General features: G+C 40.8%; 1 protein-coding gene across 4 annotated transcripts in view; it reads right to left on the reverse strand.

Moving 5' to 3' along the window:
- The window catches only part of NOVA1 (NOVA alternative splicing regulator 1), a 144,761-nt gene extending 133,546 nt beyond the window's left edge, over nt 1–11,215 (reverse strand). The window contains exons 1-2 of one of the 4 annotated variants that reach the window (XM_030452472.1): nt 10,433–11,215; nt 8,427–8,570 (exon numbers count right to left, since the gene is read on the reverse strand). In XM_030452472.1, the coding sequence (XP_030308332.1) occupies nt 8,427–8,570; nt 10,433–10,568 (280 nt within the window). In that variant the 5' untranslated portion in view covers nt 10,569–11,215. Of the gene's footprint in view, nt 1–755; nt 833–2,921; nt 2,966–8,426; nt 8,571–10,432 lie in introns of those variants that run through there. The other 3 variants (XM_030452475.1, XM_030452474.1, XM_030452473.1) reach the window with 3 other exon arrangements.
- Between the last annotated feature and the right edge of the window lie 2,503 nt (nt 11,216–13,718).

Consider the following 13,718-nt stretch of genomic DNA (forward strand, 5'->3'; position numbering starts at 1 on the left):
CCTGCTGCTATCCACTATCCTACCTACCCTCTGGTATTTCCTAACACCAGATTACAGATGGGGATGAAGTAAGGTCTTCCCTCATAGCCATAATATTTCTCTGCCTAACTTTTTGGGAATAAACTCTGGTGTTGTCTGAATTCAATAAGCCCACGGGGTTCTCAACAAAGCCAACTGAATGGACACATGCCATTTCCTACTTTTCCAGAACATGACTTCATAAAAATATTTTCAATAATTTGTTATTAAGACTCCACAGTTGTATATTCAGTTAAATATGTCATTTTTCATGGACAGTCTGAAAGTCAGAGTTTAGAACACACTAAGAAAATGATAAATTGCTGCTGCCTCCGAGTATGTGGTTCACTATAGAGAATTTTCTTCCCCATATTGCCAATGAAGACTCTAATAAGAGCTGAAATCACTACTTAAAAAGAAAATAAAATACATGTACATACAAATCTTCCAAGAGCTTTGGAGGTGTGCATTATGGTTCTTGATTCAAGCAAACAGGTGCCACTCTATGAAGTGGGGGAAAATAGTACAAATGTGTGAAGCTCTTTATGTGGGAAATTACAAGAGTTAAATGGCACTGAGCAAGGCACTAAAAGTGCTTTTAAAATAGAAACAAGGGAACATGCAGAGAACCTCAGTATCTAATTTAATTAATGATTGAGAATGCAAAGGCTCCAACTGGTGAAACATTAGCAGCAGCCATGAATTTCACTGTAGTTCTGTATAACAAGTAATCTTACCTGAGTGATTCTCAAAAAAATGTCAACACATCGATTGTATTTTTCATCTGATCCTGTCAATGCTGAGATGACAGGCCCTGCAGGATGCAGTGAGAGATCAATGATGAAAAACAGATGTTTAGTCTTTTCACAATCAACACCTACATGACCAGGCAAATACGTCTGAGATTCATGCTTCTTTATATCCAACACATGGTAATGTTACGTAATCACCTTCATACACATAATTTGATGAGGGTTTTTCTTCCTCACAAGGGACATGACCCTAGCTCACTCACCTCCCCAACACAACTTTAGACTTGGTCCCTAAAATACTACTCTTTCAACAGCCATCTCTTCACATAGCTAGTTATTTACACCAGCTACTTCATACATCAACCTATGCTCTCCAGCCTTTCATGAAAGAGACTTCAAGTTGTCCATCAATTAGGCAGAATATTTAAGCCTTACACTGACTTGACTGCAATTCAGAAGCCAAGGTGAGCACTGCACAATGATATTGTTCATAATCAGCTCACACAAAGAGTATTCAAGAAGTTACAAAGGTATGTTAGCGCTGTTCAGTTGGGAGATGACTTCCATAAATGTGTTTTCCAAATACTGCCTTTTCAATCAGACCAGGTAAGTACTTGCAAATGAATTTTAATGCTTGGCTATAACCAAGAACAGCATGCTTAGTATTAAGTAAGCCTCAATCAAATTCAACAATAATTATTTATCAAATATGTTCAAGTGAAAACAATATGGGGGGATGGGAATTTATATAGTTGTCGTTTTATGATGTATTTAAATATTTAACATGTACAAGGAAAATTCGAAGCTGAGTATCCTGATAATCATTGCTCTGTTCTTAAATTAAAATATAAACTACGTAGTTAATTCTAATAATTCTATGAATAATCAACAAAATTAGATGAAGATAACCCCAAAATGAAAACAAAAATAGGATGAAATAGGGTCTTACAAATCTTAAATGTAGCATTTTAAAACTCTCCAGGCTAAATTCTGGTTTGGTATTTTCCTTCGAGGGACTGAAAGACAGAATGGCCCTGAAAACCAGGGTGAATGTAAGTTTCCTAAAGCTGTGTCAGGAAGTCAGGAAGATGAAAGTAGTGTATCTGCAGCAAATTAATAGACTCGCATGTGAGCAGCACACTCATTTATTTCAACTGTCAAATACCAAATTCCAATTTTACATGTTACTAGAAACTCTTAAAAAGAATCACAGGACTGAGCTAGCCAGCACAAGCATTAACACACCCCACTACAGAGAATACTACAGTACACCAGCAATTCATACGGGACACAAACAATAGCTCCATTTACAGACAATTATTGTCAGCATAAACACAAATATTTTTGCCAAGGCCATTGTAACAGTTACATTGCAAAACATGTTTACCAGCTTCATTACTCCAGAGATACATTTGATAAACAGTAAAAAGGCATTACAGTTTTAGATTTAAGTACATCGTGAATCTTAAGCTCACGTCAAACAATTCCAACCAGACAACAAAAAGGCTTTCCTTGAAGTATCACCATCAATAAGAGTCGAAAAAGCAGCCTTTCCATTTCTACTTATGTATTGCACTTCATACCATGACACTGCAGGCTCTGAGGGTCAGATTAATTAAGATCAACAGCAGCTGCAGTGCAACGTGAGAAGCACACTGCCACAGCTCTCACCAGTCTAGCCCAATTACCTGCAGCATTCCAACACCGGACAACTGGCAACTACCATACTCCTCACCAAGTCACTAACTCCCACTGGCCTACTGATAAATGTTATAAAACAAACTACCCTCTTTTTAACTTGGCCTGAAAAGCTGACTGCACCTGCTGCAGGATGCAACGATTAGTCCCAGAGAGATGCCTGCCAGTTAAATCTTTACAGATGTTGCTTAACTTTGCTACGAGCTGTGTTCAAAGATGGAAATGGGACAGCAATCAGGCACCAGCCCTCCTAAGCAAATCCTTCTATGTTCCATTTCTAAAAACCAGTCTGACAAATTCACAAAATCAAAGGTTTTCTCCTATGGCCAAAAAGCTACTGATCACTGAAAACACAAATTCTATAATCAGCTAGTGAGGACAACATCTAAGCTAATTCAGTGAATTAAAGAGCAAAAAAAATCAAAGAATATTTGAAAAATTTGTTATTCTTACAGGTTGCATCTCTTAAAAAAACCAGGAACACGTTTCTTCTACTGCACAAAGAAGAAAAGAAAAACGATTAAGAGATTCACGCATTTCTTATTTTTGTTTCTTAAATATTAGCTCCAACACCATGTTCTGAACAATATCCCTTAAAATTTTGCTCTGCTGCAGAATACCATTGAAGTACTGTATGAAAATTTTAAACTATATAGAAGAGAAAAATTTAAAGTTTTCAGTGTATACTGATTTCACATGTTCTGCTAAGGTTTTGCTTTTGTGTTGGTTTTGGTTGTTTTTAAGTTTGTTTTTTGTTCTTGCTGGTTGGGGTTTTTTTGATTGCATTTTTATTTCCTCAGAATGCACAAATCCAGAGAAGATATATTCTTAATTAATAATTGCTTTACATAAATCTTAACTTTATCAAAGAACAATACTGCTAATAGAAGCACCATCATCATCATAAACTTTCTAATCTACCAACTTTTCAATTATATTGCAAACTGGTTACAAGCAATCACAAAAAAAAAAAAAAGTTGAAAACCATCAAATATGGCATTTCCCTGTGCTGACAGCCATCCTCACTTTGTTCTTTTTTTTGCCTAGCAAGTGCACATAATTAAGTCTGTATCATTTATTAGAGTTAGACTAACCATTCCAAATCCTTCACAAGTTTTTTTAAATCTTTTATGCAAAATAAAGACACAGCATTTTCCTGCAACTAAAGCCATTTACAAGAGTCAAAGTTTCTTCACCCTCATTCATTAACATGAATAAGTCCCTGAATGAAGAAGAAATCCATGCAAAATTTTGTCAAACTTTAACTCAAAATTTCTCTAAGCCTACCAAATGAAAAGCTGCTAAGTGATACTACAGTGGGTGAGTTAGATATGTAGCAATTTCAAGATCATACCAAGTTACAGATTCAGTTTCATCTTCCTTTTAAATGTAAAATAGTAAGGATCTGCTGGCTAACAAGCTAACTTTTTTTTTTTCTTCTGTTCCAGTAACCAGGCAACAGACAACTGTCCAACTGAGAATTATCTCTCTGAACAGCTGGCAATCAACACTTGGGGGGTTTTGGTGGTGGCTTTTTTTTTTTTTAACTAGTAGAAAGATCAGTGATTCCAGTGATTACTTTACAAACCTACACAACTCTTGATTCCGACTCTGAAGTCTCTACTCACTAGTTAGTCATTTCCTCAGTCCCGTTCTCCCCCAAGCTAGCCATAAAAGTTAATTCTTTTCAGCAGAATTTGAAAATCTTAGGTAGACTGAAGAAGTCTCTAATTCACTAATGTTAGCAATTACAAAAAAACCTACCAAGAATAATACTGAAGATGCAGTTACTAATGTATGACAAACCACCTTTAAAGAACCATGACAACAGCTAGTAAACTAACACCATTCTAGCTTCTGACTCCATTTCTTTTTTCTCTGTTCTATAGCAGAAAAAAACAGCATTACTTCAAGTGTGGAGTTTTAGAACAGATTCTTTTCTCTACTAGACTTTAGGTTATTAGGAGTTATAAATTAACATGAAAATTCCTTTATTATAAAAGAGATAATAACAGTGAACTAAGCATACTATATTACAACCTCCCCCTTCCTAACAGTTTAATAGGAGTAATTGAGCTAGAAAGTGAACTTACTAATTATAAATTTCTGTAAAGCTGTGTTACACATTCAGTGTGCCTGAAAGGTTTTGAAGAGTCAGAATAACGGAGTTTTCAGAAGGGCACTTGCAGAGATTAGTTAAATGATGTCCCATAGCCCATATGTGTTTTTTAAAAAAAGTTGATATTCCAACACAAAACACCTCCATCTCAAATACAGGTCAGTAGGCACTAACACAACAGCCACACAACACTTTATACACTCTTCACAAGAAGGGGGAGGAAACTCCTACCTCTTGTATTCTCTAAACATTTAGATCATTACTGATTAAAAATCTGCTACACAACAAAACAGCTAATCTATTCTTAAAAGCAGTAAAGCCTCATTTCCATTTAATTATGTTTTTATTAATCTCTGCTCTTAATGTGATCTAATTTCAGTGCATATACGACTTCATATTCTGATAAATTGGAAAACGCCGAGCTCAAATTCACTCAAGCACCAAGTTCAGAAGAGGCAAGATCCCATTGCAAGATAAACAACATGAGGAGATGCAACGTCATTTTGCACGACCGTGTGTGCACGTGTGTGTGTGTGTCTGTGAGAGAGATAGAGAGGGAGACAGAGGCAGGAGCACAGACAGACACAGAGAGAGAAAGCAAGTGAGTGCACCAGGCATTCACAGTGGAAAAAAAAAAACACATATATTCAGAGTAGTTTTCAGTCCAGTGCTCACTATAATTCAACATGGAGAAACAGAGAAGACAACGAGAGCTTAATACAACAGGAATACTGACTCTTTCTTATATTGTTCAAAATAAAACCATACACAAATATAGCTTCACAGAACAGCAACTTGTTTTACAAAATTCACTTGATTAATATTAAAGTAGCATAGCTACACCTATATTGAAATTTCAGACCAGAACCTACTAGTCAATACCCACTCTGTACTTCTCTGCAGGAAGGATCAGCACCATTTCATTTTAAAGTAGGGCATATTTGGACATTTTAATTTCATTTCCACTAAGCTAGGGAGACAGGCCTGAAGAGGAAAGAACTGGGGACAATCTAAGCACAATAACCAGTCAAATTGCAGGAGTCCAGACAATTAGGAAAAGTCAGCTGATAACCTGAAAAGAGAACAATAAATTGTATACTCAAAAAAATAAGACTGCAGTGGGCAGTAATGTATTTATATACTGCTTCCTATTTTGTAAACTAAAATACTCAATGAAAAGCTGGCTTTTTCCTTTAATTTCTTGTAATTAGAGCTGCCATATAATTCTTCAGTAATTATGTCACCTTTAGATGCACAAAAATAATTCCAACAGAAATCAGTCTGCATACTGAAGTCCTATATCACAGAGGAAAAAAAAAAAAAAAGAACACTATTAGATCATAGGAACTACTAATGACTTCTGCATTACAACCAACTTCCTTCTTTCCAACCAGCGACTTACTTAGACTGTGCTAAAACTTTTCAGAAATACAGGAAAGTTTCACAGAAGCTTTGGTGAGAGAACATTCCACAGAGAAAAGTACATTGTACACATTTATAGTCACAAGCATCGGAGGTATGGAGTTGGTAACTTCTGTTAGGAAAACAGAGTAATTTTTAAAGAAACTTTGCAAGAAACACAAAGCATCTCTTCATATAAGCTATTTCACAAAGTTTGTATTCCCTAACCCTCTATGAACACAAGAGCCTGGAAGAAACCCAAAGGCCATCAGCTCAGGGAATGCCAGGACCTCCGAAAATTCCATGGGCTGGTGGTCAAACGCAAACAGAACGAGAACTAGCCACGCTGGAATCCTTTTCTCACCCCTGCTCCCTGCTTTAGCAGGTATCAGTCACCAACTTCCTTAAGACACTCGTTTTCTATTCGACACACTGTGGCTGCAAATTCAAAACAGACTATGAAGTCAAACCGGAACTTCATTTGCACCTGTTACAGTGAAAGTGCTGGAGCCTTACTGCCTGGTTATTTATATTATTACTACAGATTTTCAGAGAGAATGCATTTATGTCAAACATTTTTGCTCGTGTCATTCTAGCTTACCAATATTTATATTTCAAAAGGTCTTCTCCAACTACTGATGGATCTTTACAATTTGCTACACAAAAAAATATGTAATTCTGATTTAATAAGAAAACAGAAGAACTATGCTAGAGCACTGAACAAGAGATCTAATCTCTAGAGCGTCCTTTCCAAGTGAGTGTATATAAACTATAGTAAAATGAAAAGGCTTGTAATTTTGTATTTGGAATATTCTTCATAAACACCAATTTTCTGTAACATCCTTGCATATCTGATACCACCTCATGTATAATGCAGCAAATCTATTTCATTTTCATCTATTGACAGTGAATCTAATTTACTATTGCAGCTCTTTACTCAGATTATGTTATTAATTCTGCAATCAGGCTCTTTTGAATGTTTTTATTTCTTCTAAGAGTTTTCACAATACTACATTGATTTATTTTTTTTCCACCCTGACATACCTTCCAAAATAAAGGATCATTTTTTCCTAACTTTCTAAAGAAAAGTAAATATGAGAAGAAAAAAAAGAAAAAAGAAAAAAAAAAAAAAAAAAAAAAGAAAAAAAAGAAAAAAAAAGACAAGCATCAGTTCATAAACTGTATCTTTCAACAGGAAAATCCGCAAGCACCACTTTAACCTCTGACATTTAAGCATTATAAACTACACTCATTGAAGAGATGTACAACAGGTGCATTACATTTTCCACATTAAAAATCATCATTGCAAATAGACCACAATCTCACCAATAATAAAAAACAATCACTTGTGCCTGACACTAGAGTTAAAAGGATTGGAAAGCTCAATGTTCCAACATTTGTGTTCTGTTTACATCCATACCAACCGCCTTCACTATTTTGTAGAATTCAGTCATCTTGATAAACTAGATCAAATGCAAAGCAGTCCTTATTTTTCCAACAGAAAAGAGTCGGTTACAGTTAGTCAATCCAAGCCTAATCACCACTTATTCTTCAAAATAACAAAATCAAAACACAAAAAAGCACATTACCTATGTTATTATTTCGCATCAGTTTTTAAAAAGTCCTTTAAGACAGTTCAATTACAGAATGCTAATTTGTTCATCTTGAGGAAAATAAAAACAACACTTATTCAGTCCAGAAGCTAAAATCTTGTTTATCATTATGTAAGACTCCATTTTTCAGAAATCTTGAAGGAGATATGTAAGTCAGGTATTTTTTTATTGTTATACGCAAATACTAAAAACTTGTTTCTAGTGTGTAAAGACAGTTGATACAAAATATTCCTTTATTCATCTGAAGTCTTTCACTTTTATAGCAGAGGTTTTTTTCCACCATCATGGTAAACATAACATAAAGAATATCTAAAGAGCAGCACTTGTTCTCTTTGCTTCACTCCAGAGCCAGTGAACAAAGAAGTGAAGCAGAAAGAAGGTACATAATGGATTTAAAGTAAATGGCCCATTCTTTAAGAGGCGGCCTCTCATTTTTACTCATTCTAGCTTAATTGTCATTACAATGTCTGGAAACTTCAAACGAACAATTATTTTTACGCCAGCTGTCAAGTTGGTTCCTTAAAGCCAAATCTACTTATTTTTTAAACTAAAAAAACAAAGGAATCAAAATGTTAATATTTTTTTTTCTTTTCAGAAACATCTTTAAACCTATTTCAAGCACTTAGACTGCAAGACTGTGCCCTGTTCATTCCATACAACAAGACACAACATTTATATTCACTGTTGCACTTTGTAGCATACTTTTCAAAGACATAATGCTTCCAGATGCACTGGAAGCTTAGTCGTCAATATATGAAACACAATGGCATGTACATACATCCCCTGGGATATAAAAATAGAGAATTGGCTCATTTTTGCACCTACCTGGGTAAAAATCTTTGGATTTAGACAGCTTGATGGTGGCCCCAGTCTCTTTCTGCAACTGAACAATTGTCTGTCCTCCCTTCCCAATTATAGATCCAGCGGCATAACTAGGTATGAGGACCTTTAGAAAATACTGGCCATCCTCTGAAAAATTGAGATATGCATGGTTAATGTGGCTTACAAACTTTGGTTCCTCCTCCCCAGACCCATAAGTAAACAAAATGTTACACCTTTAAACTCATCCAGTAATTCATGCATTTACATCTAACCAGTTGCGTCATTCTACAAGACACGTTTAGAATATGCCTTTGACATTTTGAAATGCGTATGTTTATTCTGAGCAAGTTAGAGAACCCAAATAGACCCTTTAATTCTGTAAAATAAAATAAAATCTGAATTATATTTTAGAGGCGCAATTTTCCCCAATGGTAACCACCACAGCACGCAGAAATGATCGGACCCCTTTTCAAAAATAAAGCTCTGCACAAAAGCATGCCTGGTGACAACTACCACCTTGTCTGAAAATACTTCAAAAGAAATGCCAAAACTAAGAAGAAATTAATTGTAAATTCTGATGGGCTATTTGTTTGTCATTAACAAACATATGAGAATAGCAATTAGCTATTGCCTGCATTCTTCTTAAGTGAGCAAAACTACTACTCTGCTACCAAATAACCCACCCAAAATGTGGGGTTTTATTCCAAGCATTTCATCCACTGCCAAGAAAACAACTCAACATGGTGCGGATGGAATCACTTGCCTAAGTAATCCTGATATATTCCTTTAGCACTTCTTAAGCGACAATGATCTCTTTTAAGCTCATTAATTAAAGGACATTAGGAAGAATTTTTCCCAATTGATCAAAAGCCTAAGTCACTTATTTTAAATACACTTAAAAGGTGACGGGATAGACAATGCCAGTCCTCTACCCACCACTAGCGTTAAGGCACACACTCGGAACAGGGGAAAATTAAAAAAAAAATAAATTAATGAATGGAGAGGGAAAAGACCGAAAAAAAAAGGATTCCCAGTGTGATTCGGCAAACTGTCTGTGCCCTCACCCCAGTGCTAAATCTAGCTACACTGAAATCTAAGGACCTTCTGTGACCGGCTCCTTAAAAGTGCAAGACAATGAGGGTACGGTGGTTCTCAGGCTCTCCCCAGTAAATAAGGCAACGTCCCATTGGCATGGATATTAAGATTTTTATCGTGAAACCTGTTTCCCAAAGTTGCCATTTTCGTCCCTGAGCAAGGGGAACGATCCCGGTTCACCTTACTTATCTTATCTGAGACTACAAGTGTCTCAAGCAGTGCCTGCGTGTGACAGCCGTGCCCACCCGTACGAGCACTGCTGGCGGAGCCGTGCACTACGCGCAGCCAGACCGCTGCTCTTAATACCGGGCAAATAAATTCACCTCTGCCTCGGTGCATTGTTATGACGGCTCCAGCGCAAACGGATGGAGGAGATGCTGGTCCCGTTATAACTCATCTCCTCCAGGAAGAGCAGGATGTTAACTAGCGAGTCTCCGCAGCCGAGAGGCGACTCCCCCCTGCCACCAGCCAGCCCTCGCCCCCAGCACGGCACACACACGCCGTGGATGCGCTGACAATAGAAGTGAGGCCAAGGAGGAGGAAAACGCACGGCAAGGCTGAAATTCAACTTGCGACCCAGAGGATGTGGAAGGAGGAAAGTGCGTTTGCCACCTCCTTCCAGCTGCCATTTATTTTTCGCCCATCGTTAGACGGGCGAGGGAGGCAGCTGGGCTGCAGAAGCCCCTTGTGCTCCCCCTCCTAGTCTCCGTAGGGTCACGGCTGGGGATATTAAATAAAAAGACTGGTAGATGCTGAAAACCGACGCCATTTTGATGAATGATAACATTAGAGAAATGGGAATGTTTGGGGGGAAGGGGGGGAGGCAAGCAGGCAGGTAGGTAGGGAAGCGGAGAAGTGGGTGGGTTGGGCGGGGGGGTGGGGGGTTGGGGGGAGGTGACAGAGGATATACCCACCGCCCGTGTTGGTCCTCTTCGTGCTGCCGGCTTCAGGGGGGGCTTCAAGCGGTCTTTTCCGTGAGTCCGGCGGGTCCAGGTCTATGGGAACCCCGGTGTGGGTCCCGTTCTGCTGGATGGGAGCTGCCGCCATCATGTTTGCTGCTGCTCGGAGGAGAATTGTCTCTTCCCTTCTGTGGTGGGGGGGCAGGGAGGGAAGGGGGGAGGAGGAGGAGGAGGAGAAGGAAGGGGGAGGAGGAGGAGGAGGAGGGGAGGGGGCTCGTCCCGTTCTCTTGTCCTTTTCGAAAATGTAGAGCTAAGCTCGGGATTGTCGAGGATGCTGCGCGCCTTGTTTATCTGGCACCCGGGGGGAGGGAAGGGAAAGGAGGGAGGGAAGCGGGCAGCACTGGGCTGGAGGAGCAGCTGCAGTGCAGTGTCAGGAGGAGATGAGGAGAAGGGAGACAGGGGAACGAGGGGGGCGAGAGAGGGAAGAGAAAGGGGGAGAGGGGAGGAGGAGGAGGGGGGGAAGAGTGAAAAGAGTGAGACAGGAGGAGGAGAGGACAGAGTGGGAGAGGAGAGGAGGGGAGAGTGAGTGAGTGGGAGAGGAGGGAAGAGAGAACGAGTGAGACTGAGGCGGGGAGGGAGGGAGGAGAGGAGGGAGGGAGCGAGCGGTGTAAATGGTGGGCGAGGGAGTGAGTGGGAGATGATTCACGCTGCCTCTGAGCCCCCCTCCGTCCCTAAAGCCGCGCCCGGCGCTGCAGCTCGGCTGCCCGCGGCTCTCGGGCTCTCCTGCCCTCCCTCACTGACGGGCTCGTGTGCTCGGGGGTGGAGAGGGGGCTCTGCTTGTGCAGCTGTGCTCCGCTCTCGCCCCAGCACCACCGCCGGGCGTATTGGCGGCTGGCTGGCCAGCGGCCATGGGCTGGGGGCCGCCACCCGCGGCAACACTGCAGAAACCCCCAAAGCAGAGGAGGTTGGAGGCGTGGGAGGGGGTGCAAGTGCAGAAGTGAGGGGTGGGGGCGGGTGAAGGGGCGCGGGTGGGGGCAGGAGGAGGCCGGGGATAAAACAGCAGGGCGGGTCTTCCTGTGAAGACGGACGGGAGATGTGGCCAATCGGAACAAAAAAGAGCGAGGTTGGGATTGGAAGGTACAGCCAATCACGAGCCGCGGCTGGAAGAGCCGTTGCGGGTTGGGGGGGAGACGGGGGCGGTTTAACCTCTGCGGCGGCCGCCGGCGGAGGGAGGGGGTGGCGGTGGCGGTGGCGGTGGCGGCGGCGGCGGCGGGGGCGGGAAGGAGAGGGAGAGGAGTGGGCGGGTGCCTGTGTGTGTCTGCGTGTATGGGTGTGCGGGGGGCCGGCGTCCGCCCCGGGAGGGTCCCCGCCGTGATGCGGCGTCACCTGGGTTACACGCTGCGCCTCATAGGTCCGCAGCTGCGTGGGAGGAGGGCTGAGGGTGCCCGCGGAGGCGGTGGGGTAGCGGGGACATGTCCTCCTGGAGGCCGGCGACTCCACCTCAGCGCGGCGCGACCCGCCCGGGGCTTTTCCTCTCCGCTCCGTGCCCGGAGCCTTGGACGCGCCTGGCTGCATCGCGCAGGCTTGTAGAAAAAAAAAATAGTAAAGATATTATTTTTGTATTGTGATAGCCGGACTAGCTGGAGCTATGGGATACAAAGCGGCATTTCTTACGTAAATATTTCGTAGAAAATTCAGAGAGGTTTCACTGCGGCGAAGGCTGTTTCTGCTTACCAATCTCAAATTACTCAGGTTGACGCTTTAAACATTGTAAGGTGCAGGGGGGCGGGGATGGGAGGGCTTGGGGGGGAGTGTGTGGATTGTCTAGGCGCTATGAAAGCATTTTACTCCGCTCTTTGCTGTTTAATTGATTAATTGCCTTCAAAAAAATTCTCAAACTGATAAAACAGTAATGGTAGTGGTCAGTGCTAGAACATCAGTTCTGTACAGAATTTAGAAACGTGTTTATTGCGTTAGACCATGCTCTGTGCTAAATTTGTATTGATACGCATGTGTGCAGAATGGCTGCTGACTTGATTCCTCGTACTGTGCAAGCTTAAAACCTGGCTGTTTGTGGATGAAATCCAATTTCCATTTTAAGTTCCCCGGGATATTCAGCCTTAGCTTTAGCAATCACTTACCATCAATGCTGTCCCAAACAATTTCTAGTACTTTAAAACACAAATCTCATTGTAATATATAATACAGCACATCTACTTTTAAATTATAAGCCATATACATAGTGCATTACAGGATATTAATACATGGACACTTTAACATTGAAACAGGCTCCTGCCTGAAGGCATTCACAAATTAAGAACTCAATCCACCACTATACATAACTTCCAATGACTTCTTTGGGAATTGTGTCCAGAGAATGCAATACCTAGCCTCTCACAGGCAGATGAAATAGATACGGCAGATTCAGTAACAATTTGATAGCATATTTGGTCAGAAAAATGATTGCATGAAAATGGAACTTTCTTACTCATCATATACCCTTTGTATCTAAGATACTCTGACGCATAATTGCTTAGTTTACTGACTGAAATAAAATTTTAGGCTTCTGTTACCTTGGCAGTCGCTGAGAGAGTTATGGTACAGCAAGCTGGGGACTGGTTCTAGCTCTTCCACTTTCTTTATTAAGTTCCAGTTGAAAAATTTTAATTAGTATTTGAGCCAGAAAGAGCACAGCTTGACTTGAAAATCTCAGGTGCAGTTTGTAGGGTCATCAGTTGTAGGAGGCCTCTTTTCATTTGTAAACTAAGCTAACCATTTACGGAAAATTTTGAAGACAAAAATAAAAAAGCCTCACAAGGTTCAAATGAAGCCATCTTGAGTCAATTTCCACGGTGAAACTGGATAAATTATAACACTGCTCCCTTTATCTCACTGAATATGTCCCATTCATCTGTAGAAACATTGAATCAAACAATTCTCTTATTTTAAGACCACATCTGTTTTACTGTGCCCTGCACACCAATTTTAATTATGTGGCAGATCTGATTGGATTCAGCACCTGCAAGTCTTCCCTTTGGGAGCTCCAATTAGCTTATAAAACATTTACTTGATTGCATCCTTTAAACAAAACTATTGTCTCACCCTAACAACAGGAATATTAAAGTGTAGATTAAAAAAGGGGTTTAATGTGGTAAGTGGCGTGTGTGCTGTTTGTGTATCTGTCTTCTATAAGCTTAGAGGAAAAAGTGGTAATCCTGAAACCTAATTTCCTCAGACTCAGCAGATGTCTGTCCTGCGTTAGGCTGTTTCTTTACCAACAGCTGCTTCACAAGTGCCTCCC

Source organism: Calypte anna, chromosome 5A (genome assembly GCF_003957555.1).
Source record: "Calypte anna isolate BGI_N300 chromosome 5A, bCalAnn1_v1.p, whole genome shotgun sequence".
Lineage (NCBI taxonomy): Eukaryota > Metazoa > Chordata > Aves > Apodiformes > Trochilidae > Calypte > Calypte anna.